A 24,840-nucleotide genomic window follows, 5' to 3' on the forward strand; every position below is an offset into this window, starting at 1 on the left:
TGGAGCCATGATGGGTTTTGCCCTTTGTCTTTTATGCTAGGACTGTATTGTTTCCCCAGACACTCATTAAAGGTCATTATACTATTACAAGGCTTGCTTTGGTCGCGGTGCCCCAGTTGGGTTGGTTTGCTTCTACAATTGCTTAATGCATTTCTTTCTTTCCTTTTTTTTTTTTTTTTTTGCCTTTTGGTTTTAAAAGCAGGCTTTTTTTTTTTTTCAAGGTAAATAAAATCAGAGGCCATTGTATGAAACCTCTTGAAACAATGAGTAGCTTTTGTAAGAATTTGATGTCAAGTAGAAGATATCAATTTACATATTCAATGATGTACACAGAATTTAGTGTACTAATTGTGTAATATGTAGAGAAAGTGACACTTGTAGTGTGTTTTCCACTGAGAATCAGTTTCTCTTGTTACTATATTATTTCCTGTGCTTCCAGCAAATGAAAATCATAATTTGATTAAATATGATTACATTAAAATAGCTTTTGAGTTTATAGGCAGCTGTGTGGAAAAAAAAATGGATATGGTATTTCTAAATGTAAGGAAATAGAATTTTAAAATTTTTTTGTGTGTTTACAGTTTTTCAGGTTTATCTGCTTTTCATAGATTACTACATGAACAGCAGTCAAATGGTCCAAGCATTTTTTGTACTGGAGACTCAAGTGAATTAGAATGGAGACACTTAGCCACTGAAAAACCTGGGCTGGTTTATGCAATGAAATTACGTTACTAATAAGTGTGATGTTTCTGCTTAGGTCTGTGCCAAATCTTGGGGAGTGCCATTCAAATGATTAATTGATACAGACAGAATCTTAACCTGAACCATTTAATTTCTGTGTTTCTGTATCACCCATATGGCTGTGCTTCTCAGGAACATCAAAAGTTCACGTTCCAAAAGGAAACCTTTTCTAAACTTGTCACTGTGCCCACTGCCATGGGAATCTAAACTTCCAAGGACATTCTTGATACTAGGCCCAGGCATATCTAATTCAGCTTGTGAGAAAACATGCTTTGGCATGCTCTGATAGTTCTGAGAAGCTTTATGTGAAGACTTTGATTTCGGTGAATATCAGGGATCTCTGGAGACAGAAGACAAGACTAATTATCACTATATTTTGAATTCAGGGTTCAGCCCAAACTGCCAGCCATCCTTTTTGGAGAGAAAGACCGTGATAAGACAAGCTGGAGAAAGCCTAACTTTTGAAAGTAGTCAAAGCATGTACCTACCTGTGTGCCAAGCCCAGGTTAGAGCCATATATCTTGTCTGGTCTTCTACTGCCATCACGTGGTTTACACTGAATAGAAAAGTTATCTGCTGAGTCTTTCTCAGAGAACCTAAAATTTAATTCTGCAAGATTAGGTGAAACATGTTGGGTCGCTTGAATATGGATGGCTGTTGAACTAAGGTTAGTACGCTGGGCTGAAGTTGTCTGGCAATGTGGTTTAGCAAGTTAGATCAAGGAACACTCTAGCTGCTTCAGTGACCTGTGCTTCTTAGGGCAGTGTAGACCCTGCCTGTGTGTCTATAAAACTTAAAAGTCCAAATTCTATAGTGAGAGTTGAAATGACATGTCACTTACTGATTTAGCCAGAGAGAAGAATGCATAACACACACATTGGTCAGTGTATATGAAACTCATCAGTTGTATAACTGTGCTTGGGCTTTTCTAAATGAGTTGGCTATTGAGTCCTGGATTCCTAAATTACTGTCTGAAAAAAACCAGCATAGTCTTTATTTCTCCTAGTCCTGCAGAAGTAGCCAAGACAAGAAATACTTGCTTTTGTGGATGAGCTAAGGTGCAGGAAGGACCCGTGTGCCCTGTCAAAGGACAACTTTCAGCGCTTGAATTATCTTTTCGCCCTTTAGCAGCAATGGTTTCCTTTTTACAGGATACATATAGCACCTTGCGGTGGCTAAAGACTTTGAGATTCTCAAACCAGCTATAAATATTATCCCGTTTACATTATATTTATAGGACTCTGAAGAGGAGGAGGTTGGGTACTACTACTGCGCTCTTCCACTGCACACCTTTTCTGAGCTGTGAGAATTCTGTTGTGGCCACAGGAGGGATGGAGACTCATTTGGTCTGAAATTCTTACTTTTACATATGCTGCATAAACACCTTTCTCTGTAATATAACCCACTGATCCCTGTGTGGCCACACTGTCTCACCTTTGTCCTGCACAAAAAGCCAATAGCACACCTTTAATGTTTTGAGGAAGAAGAAACTGAAGGAGTAAATAAGCGATTGGGTCTGCTTGGAAAGCAAAGGCAGATGTTGCTGCTCAGGGATGGCATCATAACACCGTAAGAAAGTGATTATAATCAGATTGTTATGTTTTTCCACCTCACTTTTATGGAATGACCCCACTTCTGTATACCAGAGAATGATATAGCATTATCTTGCGTAGCTTGTTTTTTTAAAAATGAGATTAATGAAAATGGGACATTAGAATGAGACATAGTGCCAAATAAATTCCCGTTAATTCAAAGCTACAGAGAATATAAATCATGAGCCTGTGAACCAATCTGTGGGTTATAGATTGATTTACGTAAACCTAGTTCCAAATATTGTTCTTTCTTTTAGGGTGACAGATTTTACTACAGTTACATCAGTTCCCGTGTATTCAGGGTTGCGTTCCTGAGAACTGACACAGCTATGACGTTTGCTCTAAATACCTCTACAAGACTGCATGTGCCCCCTTTCAAAATACTGAAAATAATGCAAAAATGGACACCTGTGTATATTTTAGAGTGTTCAACTTTGCTGAGAAATATTATTTTAGATAACTCAGTTAAGATACAAGTCTAATACAACTGGAAAAAAGTCAGGCATGTACATCTTAATGTGTCTGCATTGCTACTAGGTAATGAAGAAAACCAGCTTACCTTCCTTAGTGGCCTTCTCAGAATGAACTACTGTCAAGAAAGCTGCTGTTCCTAAAACTGGCCAGTGCGGTTTTGAAGCATATAAAACCAGACAGTGGAACAATTGAAAAAGAAAATACCAATGTGGGAGATTCCTGTGCTGTTCTATAGAGGTTCTTATGGTGTACCCACTGACATGAAGTCAATGCTCGTACTTGCCATAGATTTGCCATATTTGCAGCCAGCTCAATAGCCTGTGGTACTGGCAAATCAGAAGCCAGACACCGTGAGACCTGCTTTTCAGAGAATGAAAATCTACAAATTACTCTTCCACTTTCAAGCGTAGTTTTTATTTGCAGTTTTGCCTAATGTACTTTCTTTCCATCATCTTCTTGTGACAATTGTACAAAGGTTCATGCAGGTGTTTCCACTAAAGAAGATAGGATGAATTGACTTAATATATGCAATCACAATCTTAACCAGCATTCCAGAACTGCTTGCTGGAACAGTGCTTTCACTGAACCAACCCTTTGACTTGTCTGCCTTTCTCTCACTCTTGACGTGCAGACCTTCAGGTGATGCTCTCCTTGATGCAACTGTTTGTTTTTCTGCATTGCTAACATAGAAGCAGTGATCAGAATGGGCTGCTATATGCCCTCCTGAGACTCCAAGCATCTATTCCATCATTTTTTCATGTGGATGAATACACTGGAACTTTTATATTTCCTTTTCAAATACTGAATAGACAACATTAAGGGGGGGGGGGGGAGGCGGGCAGGGAGTAACATGAAATGATAGGTATTTTACAATAGGTGACTTCATGTGGTTTGACTCAATCAAAAAATTAATCCCTTTCATTGTTCTATATCTTAATAAAACCTGAGTGATGCTAAACTATTTAACTTTCTTTTGGATGTAATATGAGAACATAGGTGAACACGTAGATGTAGAAATGCAAGAGTAGAAAAACCAAAACACTCCCTTCAAACCAAGCTGTTCCTTTTCAAATGGTAGAATGGTAGAAGTGAGGCAATCTAATTTTTTACTCATGACAAGAAAATGTAAATAATGAAGCACATGCCTTTTCAGATGAGTTTTGTGATGCAGTACAGACCACTAGGCTGATGAGAGGATACTCTGCCCAATTTGTGATATCTGTAACAAGGAGATGAACTCTCACATCACCATGGGATGAAGGCACTGCTAAGTTTAGCAGCAAATCTTTTGTAGAATTGGGAAGGTAGGGGAGGAAGAGATCAAGAAGTCTGCATTTAATTCCTTTAGGCCTCTATGTTGAGTAGTTATTCTTACCAGGGTCACAAGGAAGAGACTAGTGAGTGGCTTGCTTTGATGGGGACAAGCTAGAAAAGATGCTGTCTGCATCCTGTGGAGTGAATTTAGCAGAGGGTCTTATGCAAGGTGACACGGAAATTATGTTTGCATTTTTAGTTTCTGAGTGTGGCTGGTTGTCATGAAACTCACCGTGACAGTTTCTTACCACCAGGCAGCAGATTCTTCCTGTTACCTCCTTGGTGTGGGACAGATGCTAGCCGGTTAGCTCTCCTTCTCTACTGTTTCCAAGCTATTTCAAGCGACAGATGCCAGAGCTGGCTCGGTTTCAGCTTGAGCATTTCTGTCATAGCCCTGCCTTGAGCCCAAATTCTGACCTTTACTATGTGAAATAAAGTACTTATGAAGAAGCAGTGGCTTGATCCAGAGCAGGCTTAGAGCAAATGTCAAGTGTCAAGTCAGTCTCCTGCTTCCTTATTCCACCTGCATTAGGAGCCTAGATTAGACCCTAGACTACAGCACCGACTGCCTTAGGCTTTATGGGTCTGGAGAGACATAACTTATTAACAAAGAGTTATTAAATTTTTATCAGTTTTATAACACAATGTAAATGCCTTCTATGAATCTACATTGTATTCATTATCATTTAAAACGTTAATTAAGTCAAAGTTGCATTTAATTTAGTTCTAAATGCGCCTTTGGGAGGAAGCTTTTAAAAACAGCTGCAGGATTGAGAAGCTCATTGATGCTGGGAAGTTGTTAGTACCACTTTTCAGGATAGGTCCCCCAAGTTGATTGCCATGTTGAGTCTTAGCTAATTTGTGTTGATGTTATTGGGCAAGTCTCAAATTAATATTGAACCAATAGCAGCAGAAAGCTCTCAGCTCACGCTAATCACAGATATGCTTTGATGAGTAATTTGTGTTCTTTTCAAATTGCTTCCAAACTAAAATGAACGGTTGATTCATAAAGCCTGTCCTTCTCATAGTCTTGTATTATAATACTTCTTTTGTTTGATATCCTTATTGGTTGGCTCTTTTTATAATTCAGGGAAAAATATGTTCACTGACTTGGAATATTGTCCCTCAGATTCATAGAAAAAGAAGTCCTCTAGCCTAGATCTTCTACATTTCATGTGATTTAAAGTTATTGTAATGTATAGAAGGAGGTGCTTATTGAAACACACAACAGATCACGATATAGTATCAACGTGGAAAGTGGTATGCAGTTTATTATAAGAAAATCCTAGAATAAAAGCCCTCCAAACCAAGTTAAAATGTGCTTGGCTTGCATCGTGTATGGCAATGTTATTGCTTTTGATGCTTTTTGATGTAAAAACAAAGAAAGAAAGAAAAAAATCAAGTATGGTGTTTCTACCATCTGGTTATTCCATTAAGACCCTTAGCATGTTTTACATATGCATGTCTTTAATCTAAGTAGTCGCATTAGCTGTAGAATGACCACTAATGCGCATACTACATGATTCATATTTCTAGAATTGGACCCAGAGGCAGCCAACCTAGTGGTTACCTAAGCTAGGAGAGTCCATTGAATTTGAACCAGAGATCTTCAGATTTTGTCGAGTTCAGTGTAGGTCCAGCAGAGTGGTCCAGCCCTCAGCCTGGAAGCCAGAAGCAGCTTGCAAGACAATTTCTTTTGGGTCAGCGTATTTCCTACTGACTACCTAGAACCTTTCCAGGTATTTGAATAGGCCAGGATATATAACCTCATGATTTTTTTATGTGCTGCATGAAAAGAGGAGATTTTTGTCATGTAACTGTGTATGTGGTTATTCAAGTGCCACAAGACAAGCACCCATCCTGTATCGTTGCTTTGATTGAGATTATAGTAGACAGGAGGGAGCCGATCAGAAGAGGAAAATTTTTAATTTATTTTTAAGAAATCATAGCTATATTTTTTCTAGCGTGTAATTTCTTAAGTATGTTGATGGTATACTTTAAAATAGGTTAAAGTTCAGTTGTTGTACTTTTACTGTTTGAGACTATTTACCAGCTTCTGTTAGCAAACTTCTTTACAATGTAATGATATGGCTTTTCTTGTGATATTTTATATATTACTCAATGCTGTAATGCTGTAATTCAATTTTTATCAATGACTTCTGGAAATATACTGTGTGCTAACTCACAGACACATGCTTCACTGATACTGATCAGATCTTGTTAGCACAGTACAATTATTCTGAAGGTTAGAAAAAGCGTTATTACTGTGTAAGAAGTGGCCAGTGTCATCTGGTTAAAAATTCATATGGACATTTTAGTTTGACTGGAAATTCTACCTATGCAAGTGGCACAAGGCAAAGATCCCAATCTTGACTGTGCCACTGACTTACTACATGACTATAGTTCGTTTTCCACCCAGGGACTCAGAATATTGTATTCTCAGTATATCATATTACATTTTGTGCTAAGAAGCGCTTTGAGATCCTTATATTTTGAATATATATAAGCCTGGGTGTCCTTTTGACATAGCGATTCCCTTGCAGAGGCCAATTTTCACGTCTTCTGATCTTTGCTGAAGGAGGTCATAGATACACAGCAAGGAGAAGAGGGAAGTGAAATGGGGTACATGACAGAAAGAAAGAATGGGGAAATTACCAGAACTGCCTTGCAGCTGTCATAATTTGGGGAGGTTTTGAAAGGGGATACTAAGAGGGTGTGAACACCTTCTGTTTATCTGCATCAGCAGGGAAGAATCTCTTCTTAGATTTCTGGGAAAAAATATTTTAAAAATCATCTGCAGTTTTTAGCTGCTTCTGAACTTTAATTGGAATGCAGACTTTGTTTACTGTGAAGAACTGCTGAAGGAAATCCAAAAAATCATTATAGCGTCTTTGATCTTTGTCATGCAATTTCCTTTGTTCCTTCTTGCATAAAAGATTTTGCTTGCACTAAGCATGTTGCTTTCTCCGTTCCTATGTTCCTGACATTATTATCTTCACTCTCTAACTCAGTGGTGTTATGTGTTTTCTGACACGGCACTACAATATGGAGAGAGATTTTACATCACCGTAGCTATGCTGTGGAGAAAGACTGGCAACAAGAAATGGTTCTGTTCTTGAGCAAACTCTTGCCAGAATGATCTAGCAGGTGTACCATCTAGCAATGGAGATGGTTTATTCTACAACTAGCCCCTCTACTATAGTACTTACATGATTCCGTATGGAACATATTTCTTGGACCTTTAGTAAAAATTGAAGTTGTGACATATGGACAACAACTTAGAAGTCAAGATAAACATTGCCTACCTGATAAAGTTTCATCGGCTAATAGAACTAAGATTCTTCTAGGAAAGAATAAAAACAATTAAAAGTTTTGAGCCTGATGTAGACATGATGCTTATTCTTGTTCCATGAGGAGGGCCACAAAAATGATCAGAGAGATGAAACGCTTTTCCTATGAGGACAGGCTGAGAGAGTTGGGGCTGTTCAGCCTGGAGAAGAGAGGACTCCGGGGAGACATTATTGCAGCCTTCCAGTATTTAAAGGTGGCCTACAGGAAAGATGGAGACCAACTTTTTAGCACGGCCAGTTGTGATAGGGCAAGGGGTGATGGCTTTAAACTGAAAGAGGATTGATTTAGAATAAATATAAGGAAGGAATTTTTTACGAGGGTGGTGAAACACTGGAACAAGTTGCACGGAGAGGTGGTAGATGCCCCATCCCTGGAAACATTCAAGGTCAGGTTGGACAGGGCTCTGAGCAACCTGTTCTGGTGGAAGATGTCCCTGCCCATTGCAGGGGGGATGAACTAGATGACCTTTAAAGGTCCCTTCCAATTCGAATTATTCTATGATTCTGAGTAACATGAGGTAAAATCCACAGTCACAAACTGGTAGTGTGTTTCATTAACAGGCATTTGTCCAGTGATTTTTTTGTTCATTCTTTATCTCTATTAGAATTAATTCCTGATCTACCAAAACATGCAAGGATTGTCAGGTTCTCTGTTATCAGTGGGTGGCAAGGTGGGTGGCAGCAAAGAAGAGATACAGTATTTATTTGGAATTGCGGGGTGTGAAAATGAATATAATTCACATGATGAGGCAGCAGAAAGGTGAAAAGAAGTGAGATGCACAGCTGAACAGAACAGGATGTACTTTTCTGGCTTCCACTGCATAGTGTTCTTTACAACATATGGGAAACATTTCCCAAATTTTCAGATGACATGCTAATATTTCTCACTAATAATGGAATTGGACTTACAGTCATTCTTGCATCTTGTCGTGTTTTTGGCATGAAATACCGCTTTTTTACTTGGTTCTGAACAAAGCCAAGAAGCTTTCCGATGTCAGGGTAAGCAACAAAATAGCAAAATACAGTTTAGTAACCCTCGGATGCTGAGAACTGCTTTTGATATTCCACAGAAAAATATTTATCCTATTGTAGTGAGATTGCATGTTTTCAGAGTACTATTCAAATTAAATTTTAATTATTGCTAGATTATATTTTGAGTAAATTGAGACATGAAAATGTAGGTTTTGTTTCATTTTACATTAAAAAAAATGCTGAAAATTAAATCAGTTTTCATTTGGTAAAGATCTAAATTTGTCCGTAGTTCTTAAAAGCTGGATTTTTTTGCACCAAGAGCTTGTTTTCCATAGAAGAATTATCCAAGGAAAACTGAATATATGCGCATATATATATATATGCATTAAGAGCGTTTCTTTCTGTATATTTGGATTGTTTCTTGTCGAGAGTCTCGCTGCCCTGGGTAACAAGATACACCTTATTGATTTCTTCATTCAGACAGAGGAGAAAAGATGAGAGAACAGTAGACTCAGGACAGATGTCAGTCCCAGCACAGACTCTGCGGTGATAGTTGTAATGCAAGGATCTGCAGAGACTGGAATCATTAATGTAATCCTGGCTATTTGAGAGGATCCTTTTATACAAAGAGTCCAACTTACAGGCATCTTACACTTTGGAGAGTTATATGACTCAGCAAAAGCCTTTTGTTACGTTTGAAAGCGAAGTAAATGAACATGCAATTTGCAGTGACAGGGAAGACTCAAGCGAAGGATCTGTGATTGCGTCGTCTAGGTTTGTCTGATATTACATCAGTCAAATTCTGCAAGGGCAGGAGCTGATATTCTTTTAACCCATTGACACCAGATCCTTCTGCGTGGTGATTTATGTAGTATGAATTTTGTGCCTATCTGTGCATTTCAATATGCTATTCTTGTATAATTCTGCCATGCTTAGAACTCCCTACACCTAAATTTGCCTCTTCTCAGGCGTGGAATTATTTTAATTTTTGTTTCAGATCTCCCCTGTGATCACCGCTACATGTTCTTTTTTATTATAGCATGGTCTGTGGAACTCTTTTTTTCTTTATTTCTATTCTGAATAATTCCTGAAAATACTATCTCCTACTTGAATGAAAAGGCATACTCTGGTTTTGGATTCAGAATTTCTAGTGTTATCATGCCTAGTAGCTGATTAAGCTACTAGATCAAGATTGCAGCTCATTCATCCACAGTTTTACTGGGCTTTCTCCTGCTAAATAGATAGATAAGCTCTTGTTTTACATCTCAAATTGTAGCTTGAGGGAATGAATGAAAGAATTGTATCTTTAGGCTCATATATTTAGACTCAATACTCAAGCCTCAAATACTCCTCAAGAACTCTCCTGAGGTTGTCCCTTGGATCCCTCAGTATCTTCAAGTTCTGCCCATGAGGAAGAGAAAATATGTCAAAATATGCATTTGTTTTTAATCTGCCTTTAGCATATGAGTCTTTTGTCTGCCCTCTTCTTTCTCCTCAAGCAGGACAAAATAAAATCCTCAGAGGTAGAGCTCCAAGCAATTCGCTTTTGGAAGATGACTTTCTTGACAGCTGTCAGTGTCCCCTGAGCGCTGGATTTCTGGATGCTTTCACTATCTGACTCTCAAAACATCTGGCAGCAATGCTATTTCCAAATATATTGACATCCTGTGGCATTTGTGGTTGATATAGTTACTTTCAGGGTAGTAACCGACTCGTAAATCTTATGAAACCTTATATATCAATTCTCTCTTTGTTGGAGAGAGTTCCTCCTCCTCCAGGTGATTGTGGACTTTGTTGGGAAATTGGTGTGATAATTATAACAGAAATACTGTCAGTTTAGTGGTTTCTTGCAGAATTTTCTTTCTTTTTTTTTGATCAGTCATCTTTCCTCCTTATCATGCTATCTGCTTTGAAAATGAACATCATCTGTATTTAATTTTATACTCACAGGGTGTAAGTGATTTCCCTGGTATAACACTTAGCCCACCAAGCATTGTGGTGGACAGAGCTGAGCAACCTGAGCGGCTAATTCAACACTTTGACAACGCTCTCTCAACAATTCTCTATCGCCTTCTTTCCGTTCCTCTTGTTTCAGCGCGTTGTGTACTAACAGTGAGGGTGCTGCTGTTAGGCTACCTTCGCTTTCTCTACTAATGTCCGTATTCTCATCAGGGTTTGGTTAACGAAACCAGAAGTACATAGCACAATGCATTTACCTTTGATGAAGTTCTCTTTCTAAAGCTGTTCCTCATCATGGCTTGTGATCTCTTTGCGTGATCTGCCTGATCCTTGTCGTGAACTAAGCAAGCTTGATGGCTCTGTGTAGCTTCAGTAACAAAGTGAAAAATAAAAGGCAAACATATTTAATGTTGCTTTGGGTTTTTTTTTTTTTAAAGCTGGCTATCAACTTAGTTTTGTAGATTCAGTATTACTTTCTTTCTTTCTCAGTTGTTAGTCTGCACACTTTTGTACCATTACAGTTTCTCTTACATGAACTGAATGTGAGATGGCATGCCTTTCCTCTTACAATGATTCTGAATAGTTCAACCCTAACTTATGCATGTATTTCTGTGTTATCAGTGCAGTATTTTTGAGCATTAGAGAAATAATCAGGGAGAATTTATAATGGTCTACTTTTTTTTATTTTGTATGGAGGTATTTGGATCCTATTTGGGTTTTATTTGAAAAATATGATCCTTGCTATATACATCCATCCTTTTGAGTACACTTTCTGTAAGACATCAAAACTCTGCTGTAAGTAACATTATTTTTAATTATTGCCACTGGATTTCTTAGCTTATGCTTTATTTTCCACCCTTATGAAATTGCCAGCCCTTGCTTCCCCATAGCAATTGATTTCAGCCGAGCTCCTGTATGCTTTGGCAGAGATGTAAGTATTAATTCTTTTGCGGGTTCTTTTACAGATAGACTCAGAGGTAGACATCACATTTCCATTTATTTTTTAAAAAATATTATTATGATGATGATTATTGTGTTACTTCCTTTGTTTTGTCATTGTTTACCTAGAAATTATGTACTGTACTTACCTAATTTTCAATGAAAATGAATTATGTTCCGTCTCTATTTTTGCTATTGCTATTTCTGCTATTATTTTATAGATTTAATCTTAGCTATTTATATCTTGGTTGTTTTCTATATTAATATATTTACCAGGTGATATTGTTTTTTTGGATACATTTGTTCAGAGAAAAACAGAGCTTTATAAGGATGTAGTGCATTGTAGAACTCACTAAAGTAGGGAGCACTTAGGAAAAAAATACTGATTTCTTAGTGTCATGAAGTGTATTTAACCATATATCTGTAAGTGAAAAAAACAGCATATGTTACAATAGGCTTTTTAATACAGCAGGTTCAATCTATTTGATTAATTTGGATATTTAGCCTGTGACTTACAGTACTTTGCGTAAGAGAATTGGTTTGTCAACAATTAACATCCCCTGTTTTTATGAAAGCCGTACTTCAGGTAAGAGAGTATTGTTAAACTGCAACCAATGTGCTAAAAATCTGTCTTCTGGCAATAATGTTTCTATATATAAGAGCAAAGAGCAGCTGAGAAATACTGTTCTATACGTATGCATAGATTTGAAGACAGAAAACAGCACTGGGGCTTGAAACTCCATGTAACCAGCAGGTGGTAGTGCTGGCTTAGAAATAAGTAGCAACTGAAAAGCCTCCAAGAACTTTTTTATTATGTATTGCTTTTGTTAGGAAACAATTTTATTTTAAAAAAATAATAATTAATATTTCAGATAGCTCGTTTTAATTATATAGAAGTGTTCTCGAATAGGTATATACAGTGTAAGCACTTGTATATAAAACCAGCATGTATGTAAACATGTACAGCATTTTATACTTAGTTTACATATGAAAATGATATTATGACCTCACAGGTAATGGTTGTGTGAAGACCTCCATCTCAGAGGAACATTACAGCTGAACCTGAAAGAATATTGGGGGTCACTGAGCCTGATCCTATTAACATTTAATAAATGGAAGTTTTTCCACTGATGTGGATGAAAGCCAGAGAAGTCTGACGATAAGAACGCCAGAGTTAAATGTCAAGATTTCAATTCTTCTTGTTCAGAGACACAGACACTGCTACACCCTTTTGTACAAGGAAAACAAGAGCCAAAAGGAAAAAGAAATGCAATGGTAGTGAAATTTAAAAAGTAAAAAAACCATCCCATTTATTGGTGGCGTATTAACCGCCTAGTAAAAAAAAACAATTGAGCAATGTCCTCTAAATTGCGTGTTTCAGACGTAGGAGAACTCACTGGGAAGCAGAGGGATAATTAAAAAAGTCTTAGAATTTATAAGAATTTTATGTAAACCTCTTCTTTACTCAACACTGCTGTACTGGCAGGGAAATGTGCACGGGGACGTAGTATGTCTTCTATGGGAAATGTGTTAATGAAAACACCTTCATCACAAATTTGTTTTTAAACTTGTCATGAGCAGGATAGAGAAAAGGTTATTTCAGTTTAAAATTTCAGGGTATGCAGGTTGGAATTACACTGGAAATGCGTATTTTTATGTTGAGATAAATCAGCACTTTGAACTGGAAAACAAAGTAATAATTCTAATTAGATTTCTGCAGGATGAAATCTTCACTTCCCAATGTTCTCAGGAAGGAAACAGTTGCAGGAAGACCTAGCTGAAATTGTGGAGTCCTGCTCCAAAGAAGTTGGCATATAACTACCCCTTTCCTATGCACTAAAATACTCTCTGTGAGGAGCACAATCTATGCAGTAAATACAAGATTTCTAATCCTGAGGAGCAGAGCAATCACCAAGGACTCTTGTGCTTACTTTTTCCCTTAGTTGCTTCTAGACATTGTATATTTTCCCACTGAATTTAGTGGAGCTCAGGGAGTGTAAACGGCAACGTTCATAGGCACAATAGTGAGTGGCTTTTCAAATTTTTATTTTAATTTTTTTTTTTTAATAGGAGCTTAGCTTTTGTCCACATAGAGAACTTTACTGCTTTTAGCAGTGACTGATCAGATTGTGAGTGTATTCAGTCACAAAGGGAAAACTTCCTTTACTTTGTAAAAGTAGGACAGATTCCTCCTACAGCTTGGCAGAGCTACCCAACTACAGTCTACCCTCACTAGTGCTGCAGCTTCTCTTCCATGTCCCTTACAGTTGGTGTCAAAATCCTCTCTGAGGCAATAGGACAAAGGAAAATACACTTTGGATTGCTGTGTATTGAGACAAGGGTAGTCTATGACAATGCACTGAATTTAGAACTATGGGTGTGGAAATATTACAATTTGCTGTGTGACGCTACTCTTAAAGAATCCCCCAAAGATGTGTCATGCCTTGGGGAACTGTCAAAGGACTGTTCATAAGGAAATCAGTGTCCTTTAACTGACACTGTATTTTTTTTAAGGAAAGAAAAAAGAAACATAGAAATAAAAAAAGATGTTACAGTTATATGATGTTAAAGAGGTACTTTCATGTCTAATTAAAAAAGTAAAATGCTGTAATAGCAATTTATTCTTGTTACATATGCATGTGATATGTTTCTATGGAATGTATTCCCAATGTACTTTCCAAACAGCAGTAACAACCTCACCATCTTACAGCTGGTAGATCGCAGAAAATTAGTGATTAGCAGACACATTTTTAGATAATTTGGTCACTAGAGTCTTAGCAAAAGCTATAAGTAAGGAACTCTGTGAAAAGGGAATTGACTGGAAGTGAGCAACCCAAGGCTGCGTAACAGATCAGTGGTGGGACTAAATTCCCAGTCAAGAGAGATTCCCAGTCCTCTGTTTGTAGCCAAGGGATCATCAGGTAGTCTATTAAAAAGTTAACATGTGGCTTTTAGCAATCCTTTTGTACTTTGCTTCTGCCAGACGCAGCAGCTGGAGCTCTAAAATTGGAGTTCATAGCTGCTTGTGACACAGTAGGACACACAGGGACTGAACAGCTCTTTTCTGACACACAGGGGCAACATTTTGCTGTTGCTCTTCCACAGCGTTCAGGCAGAAAAACAGCTTGTCATAATGAAATAACAGAATTTAAAATTCAGCTCAGAGAATATTTTCACTCGCCATACCTGATGAAAGACTTTGAGTTTCCTTATTCTCCAGAACACACTCGCAAAAGACAAAGTCAATTCCCTTCACTTTGATGTTTGTCTGGAGAACAGACCCCCATGAACGCAGACCATGTTCTGTTTTAAGTTCTACAATTTAGACACATCTCCCTTTCTCCACTCTTTCCCAAAATAAACTTTACTTTACCCAAATAGTATTTTGTATGTGTGCAACATGTGGAGAAGTCAATTGGATAATTAAATGGACAGGGGAAAAGAAGTCCGCTGATGCTTTTTCTTGAACTTTTCATTTGACAGTTTTCCAATAACAATATAATGACTTGAATAAACAATTACAGAGTGAATCATAAATTGAGAAGGCAACAGAGAATGGAGACTAAAAATCAAGAAAAATGTGTGAGGGAATACTAAAACCTGAATCAGAAAAGATGTTCAACGTTCAATGGACCTGTGACTTAGTCTAAATATAAATTAGGATTTGATTGCAAATTGAATAAAGTAGCTTTTTTTCTACTGTGCGCATTTCCCACAGAAAAGGGCCGATAGTTGTTACGTACAGGTAGTGTCACATTGTGTATATACTTCTGTACTTTCTGGAACAAGCAACCAGGTCCATGACATCTGAAGCCTTGCTTCTCTGAATTGGCCAAGCCAATTGTGAAGTGCTGTATAAATGAGAAAGGCTTTCTTCCTGCCTCATTTTATCAGCTTGCACCCTGAAGCATGAGATGTGAACAGCTCCTGATCTAAAGTCCGCTGGAGTCAGTGTAAGTGTTTTCTCTGACTTCAATGGACTTTAGATCAGCCACAATTTGAACAGCCTTAAACCACTTCTTTGCTTGCTCGAGTTGTAGTACTAGAGAAGTGATAACAACTGGTATCTCTGGAAAGCATGTGTAATAATTATGCTCTTGAATTAAACAGTAGAAGCAAAGAAAAAAAGATCAAAGTTCTACTGTAACCTTAGGGGGTTGCTCTACCCCTAAAAAAAATTAGTGTAGTACCATACCCTGGACTTTTTTACCAAAAATTTCCAGTTAAAAGCTTGCTGGGTTTCCAAACACCTTTGCAGTCTCTTTCATCCTATGTACACCTGTAACCCTAAAAGCTGGAACTTAAAGTTTATCATGGTTTCAGAGAACATCAGAGCAACCATCTAGAATACGTAACAGGATGCAGACTAGCAAGTTTCCACACTTTCTATTAACTGTCTTTTTACAATATTCAGGGAAAAGCAAAGGTGAGGAATATATCTATACCTGAGTTCCAGTCCTTTATATGTAAGGAGAATTAAAACTGAAAGACTTATTAATATAAAATTTCAGCATTGGATGCCAGTAGAAAAAAAAAAAGTTGAGCAATGCATTTGTCATTCAATTTTACGTGCCTTTAGCCAAAAAGTGCAAGCCTGGGACAAAAAGATAAAAAAGAAAAGAAAAAGATGTTTCTTGGGCTGCACTGTTTCAAAGAGAATGTCTCGTATAAGCACCATTCAGTATTTGTAAAATGTTCTGAGATGATGCATTCTTGACATTCTCGGATCCTGATGTTTTCTTATCTGCTTCAGATGGCACACACTGCAACTAAAAGCCAGTGAGCCTCACCTGCTTTTCTAATGGTACTAGTATGTAGAGATACGCAGCGTATCTGTTTCTCCTTGTATAAAAAAAAAAACAACAATGAAATGCATTTCCCTGAGTTTGTAATGCACGTAGAAACCAAAACAGCAATCCTGTTTCATTTGAGTTACCATTCAGACACCAAGCAAACACTGCTCTGCAGTTTCTAAAATTAACATTCTTGTATCTCATCAAGCACCATTGCATTGTAGTTTTCTAGTCAATGATTTCATTACATCTGTTACCACCAAAAAACCAAGTAATAATTATAAATTTATAAAATAAATAGTTCATTGGCATAAGTGATTTTTAAAGGGGATGAACAATATTTTTTTCCCAAGAAATAACAAATGTTATGATTAACCCATATTTTGATACTATGCTAAATTCCAACCCCAACTGATTGGGCACATTTTCTTTCCTGAAACTACCTTTGATAAGAAATGCATTACAAACTCATCAGTTTAGCTTCCTGTTAACAAAGAGACAGCAGCCGTCTGGATTATTCTAGATCCGCAGTGAAACTGCCACACTGCGTATGCTCAAACTAAAGCTGTGCAAGTTTGACAAGGGGCAGATGAATCCAGGAGTTATTGTGCAGGGGTTTAAGTCTATGCGGCAGCTGACGGTTGAAATAATCATCTATACATCGCTCTGAGCTAGCTGGGGAAAGGTTGAAGCTGTATATTTTCAACGTATCTAGCCTAATGGTTAATCTGTTGTCTTGTACAGGGGGTGCTGGGTGGAATCACAGCAATAGCTGACAGTTTGGAGGAATTGCTGTGGGTATTTTCAGTTGCCTGATTCACAAAGTGGTAGGTAGCAAAGCCTAAACAGGCTTGTCATTGAAAGAAGGAAGTCATGCTCGCTGTCACTCCCATCAAAAGAACTCTGGTAGCCAAAAGCTCAATCAACATATTGATTATTTGCATTTAGTAATACAGAGCTGCAGCGTGTCTTCCATCCCCCATGTGAAAGCTGAGCTTTACGGAAGACGTGCCAGATTGCAGAACAGTGATTGCTCCTTTGGAGGTCAGCTGGGAAGATGCTTAGGAGAAAGAGAGCACTTGAGCTGGGCGGAGAAATAAAATATTTTTTCAAACCACGATAGTTTAACTGTTAAAAACACTCTCTGTACTTCTAGGGATGGATCTGGCATATCTGCGCAGTGACATGGCATTACTCACTACAGAGATTAAGGGGGTGCAGTATGAATTAGACTGAAACAAAAATGAAGTATCTGCAAGTGACAGCTCTGGCTGATGGCTGACTATGAAGGAAAACACTGTGCTAGTGTCTGGTGAAAAACGGCGCTGAAAGCCTAGCAGCTGATAGAGACGGGGGAGGAAAGGAGCAGTGGGTATCGGTGGTGGTTGTTTAGAATGTCTGGTTTTGGTCAGGATATTTTTTTCTCCTTTAAAACACATTTTCATCTTCCCTTCCAGGCAAATCATGCTGAAGCCAGTTTCAGCCATTTTGTTGAAAGCTCTGTACTGGTATTCTGCCTTGTTACATTTAAATTAAAGCTCAGCCCGGTTTTAAGTTATGGCAAGTGTATGCTCACAAAAAATAAACAGAGATTGCCATAGGCATTAGATTAACTACATTGGTTGTTTTAAAAATGTTCAGGGAGTTGCAGATTGCATTTCAAATTATCTTCATTATAATAAATAAAATGTATAGAAATAGAAACGGGCATGATTCCCTAATGTGGTCTGTAGGCAAGTGTATATTCATTGAGCTTGAAGGGGAGTTCTTGAGGGTGGGGGGAAGGAATAGGAATGTATGCAGCTTCAAAATACCTTTACATAAATCACATTAATATCTCACGTTTTATAGACATTATTATTAATCCGCATAATGTTGACAGGTTTCTTGGGCAAGTTCTGTACAGCATTTACCACAAGTAGGTAGCGTTCGCCCAGGGTGCAATTAGGAAATACTACAGAAAACATGGAATTTCTTACTCTTACTGTACTCTTATCCACTTCTTTATTGTTTGCCATTCTCAAAAAGCTATTCAGAATTTGCTCTCAAAATGACCAGTGGCTCTATTCTTAGTTAACAGTAATAATGCCTTATGGATACGTGACAAGTGTCCTGAATAGTTCTAATGAATTTTGGCAGAATGCAAGCAGAAAACTCGTCCTGTGACTATTTGCATTGAAAATAAAGGCATACGTCATATTAGATAAAGAGAAACTAATCTAAATGTGACTAGAAAATAGTCCTCTTTTAGTAGACTCACTGGTGCTAAACTCATCACATCCTTGGAAGGGGAACCCTTGTGGATTTGGAGGTTGTGGTTTAACGTTGCACAGTGGTACAACAAATTACCCCAATCCAGACAGTTTGGTTGCCAAACCTAGTGAGGCAGTGATAGTATGTAAGGATGTATTTAGTTCTGTATGATTAACAGCAATTTGTGTTTCCCAAATATGTTTTCTATGGAAATCAGCCCATGTAGTGGTGCAAGCACCCAACCAGATTTTAAAGAAATTATTAATAATAAGAAACTGTCTTTTCTGAACAACAGGGTGCTATAAAAACCTAAGTGTTTTAGGTTCTGCACATTATAGTATGTATCTGCAGAAGTGACAGTGTTGGCCTGTATTTCTCACCTAGTTGTACAATACTGCCTAATCTGAAAGCACAGTAATATCTTGTGTTCAAAATTGCACCTCTGTACTTGCACATATAGTTCCTGACGTGCTTGTGTTTGTGGCACAGTGTGCATATACAACTTGACAAGCTATTTAGACTAAAAATAACCAGTTTTCCTCTGCTAGGGTAAAAAATATATAATTGTATTAGAGGCATGGAGAAAGATATAATTATCTCTACCAAAATAGGTTATTCAGATATTATACTGTAATCTTTGCTTTTCAAGATGGAGTAAAAAGACATAAGCCATAGGCTGCTGTAGTGGGAAAGAAACTTGTACTATGAACAAGGTATTTCATAGTCATCCACTGTGGGGCTCCTTCCATTTTCATCTGAAGCAGCTGAGCTCTTGTCAGAGGCAGGAGGTTAGAGGTCATGGGATGAAACTGGTAGTTAGAACTTTTAAATCTGGAATAATTTGACAAAAAAAAAAAAAGGCAACTCTGTTATCCCCATTGTTTAATGTTTTGCTTTTCAGTGGTAGATCCATATTCACTCTGTTGGAAATAAGGGAAAGTAGGATATGTTTTAAGCAGCTCAGTCTGCCTTCATGCTGAACCAAGATCATGTGATGCTATTAAACATTAGGCCAAGCTCAAACTATTAAGCCATACCAAAAGACAAGGTATTTTAGTTCTGGCTCATGCTGTGCCACTGCAAGCACAAAATCTTGGGAAAACTTGCTTATGTCTGCATGGAATATGCCGTAAGACATACACTGTTACGGAAGTTTAATACTTAATAGTCAGGTCTGCTATCTGAAACCGTCACTTACTGAACTCCAGAAGAGACTGTAAAACGATTATGATGTTTCTTAAACTTGATTGGAGGGTGGATAAGTATTATTAATAGATTTTGATTGTCTTCTATTGTATGTGAAGATACTTCGATGCAGGCGTGTAGATTTATAAAGATTATTTCCAATATTACTGTCTGTAGTTTAAAAATAGAACCAAATTGGTGCATTTCAAACTGTTAAAATGCATGCTTGACCGGTGACTTGTGTAGGGAGATAGGTCTCTGCAGGTATATTTTAGCATCTATCTGAAAATTGTTTCACTGGAGAAATATCAGAGATAGAAGTACAAGATTTGACAAAAACCCAGTAACTGAGGTAAGATTGATGATTTTCAAGTAGTGTGTCCAATATGATACATGGCATTTTTTTGTGGAAGTTTTGATAATAAAAGATATATGCTATTCTCCAATGATTAAAATCTATGTGAACTCTCATGAGTATGCATTATTGTCATTATACTTTAAATGGTACTACTGTTAGCAAAGAGCAGAATAACATTGTGATTTAGACTCTAGTTCTGTTCTCACTGATTTTTCTGTTCACCTTAGTCAGAGTAGTAGCAAGCCACCAATTCAGACATCATTGAATGGGAAGGGCCACTTTGTCATGAAATAGTTTAACCTAGTTAATAGTTGAACCTATGTTCAAATTTGCATATAATCACCTTGTTTGTGAGAGAGGCAGATTTTGTGCTTGAACACAAATGGCAAGCATGTGGATGCTATTTATGTATCTTTCCCATTACTAGATAGTGTTTCTAGCTGGTAGTAAACTAGACAAAGATGCCAAAAAACATGCCGGCCTCCTCAAATAATTTGGAGCTACTGTCTAGTCGAAGTTCTCCATGGAAACTTTAAGGCAATTGAAACATATGGAAATAAAGCTGCAAGATTACCAGTCCGTAAACTACTCCCTACCTAACCTCCTCGCCTCATAACACATAACAGAATATAAGATTTTAGTGGCTCAGTAATGTACCTTCTTCTCTATAATATACTCATTTAGAATGGAACAAGCATTGGAGAAGATAATTTCTGCATGTTTTTACCAGAAAAACATGTTTTTATTGTTTTTTAAAGAGGATGGTGTTTGTTAGAGCTATTAATATAGGGGTTTGATATATTAGAAATAGAAGACTCACAGTTTCAAGCTAGATCTATATTTAGGAAATTCAATTTATTAGCTTTCTTTTCAGAGGTGTGGTGTATGACCTCATGAAATTTACGGTATTCAGCACTTCTGAATACCCAACAGCTTTTATGTAGGTTCTTCAACATCAGTTTAATTCCATAAGTATGCTTGCACAATTTTGAAGTGTTCACCTTACGTTTTTCTATTATTCCTTATTTATTTTAATAGCAGCAGAGTGCTCTACCTCCCCTGTTATTTTCGGTAGATTCAAAGGAATAAACATCTTCCACAGCTAGTAAATCTCAAAGCCTTTATCAACATGTGGGAAATAAGTGTTGCCAAAGACACATTTACCCTAGGACGGGATTATTGCTTAAAGATGATAATATTGTGGAATAATCCTTTTATAAGTATTCTTTTATAAAAAACCATTTTTAGAAAAAAACTAAGAAAGCTGCAGGTATAAACCTTTATTTCAGCTGTAGAAACTGATACTTTAAGCTTTAAAGTCTGTAATTCCACATAATATCAAAATTGATTCATGCCTGTGGTTTGAAATAATTTTCAATAAAAAGACATTAATTTAAATTTTTTCTTATTATTTAGAAGTAAAGAAGGCAGCTAGATCAAGTTACTCAAAATGTTCATATCAATTCAAGAATGCAACTACTAATGCATTGGTTGGTGCCAAGTCCACTGAAGGAATCCCGGAACCTGTTCCACTTGTTAATAACCGTAAAGGGAGCCTCTTCCTACCCAACAACCCCTCGCTGCTGCACCTTAACTTATTGAGTTCTGTTGAACAAGGAAAATCTACGTACTGTAGATTGCAAAGGGCACTCAGCTTGCCTGTAAAATACCGCTACCACTCCCAAAAGCCTGGGTTGAACCAAGATCTCCGTAGGTAGCCCCGTAGTTGGATGTATAAGGCAATACAGATTGGTTTGTGCATGGTTTTGCAGTCTGTTTTCGATGTGACTATGACATTACTAATGCTCTGTTAAGTGCTTACAGATGTGGGTTTCTCCAGATGTGGTGATTAATAAGTTAATCAAGATAGCGAGTCGACTAATGTTTCTGGGTGGTTTGTGCTTTACCTTTCCTATGGTTTATTGCTCTGAAGCATTTACATGCTAGGCAGAATGAGTTTACCAGGTATTACAGTTCGTGTGATGTTCAGTAACAAAGATGTTATTTCAAATTCCACCTCTTTTGGGGTCTAAAAAAAGTGTCTGTAAACCGTTCTGCTAGCGACCTGGGAAAGGCAGTGAAGGAGACAGATTTATTTAAAAAATAGTAACAAAAAAAAACAAAGAAAAAAGTTACGAACTTGTCCACTGTTTCTGAAAGACATTCCCTTTATTTTGCTTAAAAAAATAAATGAGGATAAAAGTCAAGTAATATGTTGTTACAGATGTTCAGCTCCACATTAAGGCTGTTAAAATTACCAGCACATCTTAAATCAATTCAGTGAACATTGTCTGGAGGTTATGTCATTGAAATAATGAATCCTCTTTACTCAAGAATAAGCAAACATGTTAAAACATCAGTGTAACTTTAAATTAAACTCCAGCATAAACCGGAGCATCTGAAGCCTCATTAGACTTGCCTGACATTTTTCTAGCACTGAGTCTTCCTGAACTGCAAAACTGTTAGATTCTCTGTCTATTAGACAAGTGAGCACTGGCTTGTTACAACACTACATTAAGTGTTATACTTAGGGACGTGCAAACAAGCTCTTGAATTTTATTAGAACTCAGAGGCTGGATTGAGTTCCAATTCTATAAAATTCTGTGTCCAGTTCTTGAACTTGTTTGCAGTTGTCATGAAAGCTGGTAAAGGAAGTCTGCATAATATAACATGACTATATTTTAATACAAATCCTGCAGCATAAAGACATCAAAAATACTAAAAATGGCGACACATTCTCATTAACAAAAGCACTAGGTCAAACACACAACATCAGGGTTGAGTTGTCATATATCACAGCCCATTATTCAAATCTGGTTGTCTTTCATAAGAACAAGCAAATTTAAGACTCCCTTTTAAATTAATGCAGACACAGGAACTATGAAACTAAAATGATATTTTATAGCTTTACTAAAACTTTTGCTAGATCTATTTCTTTAAATATGCAGGAAATTGATAAGAGTATCTGAAGGATAATAATTAAGTATGTTTTATATCCTACTTACTACTAAGAAGCCACTTGTGGGTTATCATTGCATCACTTTTGGGAACCAAGCCATAGGTAATGGTGTCCATTATTTACCATTCACATATTTCAGCTTCGTGGACTCTCTTCCCCATTCTAATCAAGCTGCGTTTCTAAACTGCAGATGCCCTGTGAACTCTCCGCACAGATTTTATTGAAAAACAAAATCTTGTTTGAATGTGATATGATTAAGATAGATCACCTTTCATTGCTGCAATGAGAATAAATGGCTTCCTTGCTTGAGCAAGGCTTTGTTTTAGCAACACATTGAGATCCCTCAGAAGGCTTTGCTAACAGGTATTAACTAGTGAGCCACGTTAACCTTGGACTTTCCAGGCAATTGGTGACAGTAACATAGTTTGAATATGACAAGCAGATATCAAAAGAGGGAGCTTATTTATAGTAGATGCAGTACCCGAAATAACTGCAGACTGCTAGAAATCTAGCTCTAGAAATAGTTATTTGGGATGATTACTAGTAAGACTTTGTTTTTTAATTGGATGGATGGGTAGCATCACCTGGCAGCACTGGAGAACACAAATATTGGACCATATAGTACAATAGATCTTTATTGTACTCTTTCAGTATTTGAAAGGATCAGCCAGGAGTCTTATTAGCTATCTGAAAAGTACTCTTTTTTAGTAGTGTTTTCTACTGTTCATAAAAATATTTCTGGCTATAATATGATCTACAGTTGACTTGCGTTAATACAAGATTTTGCACGTGGTCCTGATGGCTATATATCTTCCTTAAACTGTTAAAATAGTATAACAATATACCGTAATTATGGTGAAATACTGAATCTCTTGACAAACATTCTGTAACCCCATGGTGGCAGATTAAATTAAGTGAAATTTACAATTTTTACTACCAAGAGAGCAAAGCATATCAGTTGTAGCTGATTTCTGGAAGGAACGTTTTGCATGATTCTTGTTCCTTTGATTTTTTTAGTGGTGGATTAATCAGACTGGAACTGGATATTTATATCCTATAAAGAACAAGAGAGCACAGCGTATATCTTGAAAGCAACCTATTGTCTTTGTAGAATAGCATGCAAATAATTTTTTGATAGACAAGTTTAAAACAAGACTAGGCCATTTCCAGAGGGTGTTCCGAAATGTACAAATACTTGCACTTTGTTATAAGCAGAAAAAGAAAGATATTACTAACAAAATAATCCTGTGCATATTCACTTCATGTTACACATAGCTAAATACTGAAGTGATCTGGTTTAATCTGAACAAGCTGTCACAGAAAGAAAATTTCAATTTGTATATTTTTGAGAATTTTCTGTGGGCTTATTTATCTCCCAGCCAAACAAAGAATGATACTTGACGAATCATCAGTAGGCGTTTCCACTATAGGACTCTGACTTGGAAAAACAGAAAAGTCAAATGAGAAGGAAATGGCTTTGTTGTTGGGGATGCTGCCCGAGAAGAAAAGAAAGATATGTTAGTGAAATAAATGATTATTAGATAGTCATTGCTCTGATCTAAGTATTACCTTTTACAGCACTCTTTGGGGCATTTATTTTGGGGTTAGCTTTTTTTAATTTTTATTTTTATTTTGCAATGCTTTCTCTTGTTTTGATTCCCCTGATGTGTTAGTCACAGGTCTGATGCCAGGTCATTTAAAGACGGCACATCTGTCTTTTCTGGGCCCAGTCCTTTGGTCTTGACCAAGGCGAAATGAAGTTCCGTAGCAGACTTGAGCAAACAGACAGATGTGACAGGCCAGAATGGAATCTCTAATAAAACAGTATCAGAAGAGGGTTATAGCAGGAGGATATCGCTTAATTTCTTCCCAGAGAAGTCTAGGGCAGGTGACATATATCCAGGTTTTGTTGTTGTTCCTATGTAGCTGGTTGCAAACAGATTTTTTTTTC

The 24,840-nt window shown here is 37.2% G+C and overlaps 1 protein-coding gene across 24 annotated transcripts in view; it reads left to right on the forward strand.

Moving 5' to 3' along the window:
• KCNMA1 (potassium calcium-activated channel subfamily M alpha 1) overlaps positions 1-24,840 on the forward strand; it is a 510,622-nt gene that overhangs the window by 408,637 nt on the left and 77,145 nt on the right. For 2 of the 24 annotated variants that reach the window (XM_074592123.1, XM_074592124.1), the window contains one exon: positions 21,347-21,640. The exons of the other annotated variants lie outside the window; for them this stretch is intronic. In XM_074592123.1, the coding sequence (XP_074448224.1) occupies positions 21,347-21,640 (294 nt within the window). The remainder of the gene's footprint in view (positions 1-21,346; positions 21,641-24,840) is intronic. 24 annotated transcript variants of the gene reach the window in all.

The sequence above is a fragment of the Larus michahellis genome, chromosome 6, assembly GCF_964199755.1.
Source record: "Larus michahellis chromosome 6, bLarMic1.1, whole genome shotgun sequence".
NCBI classification, from domain to species: Eukaryota; Metazoa; Chordata; class Aves; order Charadriiformes; family Laridae; genus Larus; species Larus michahellis.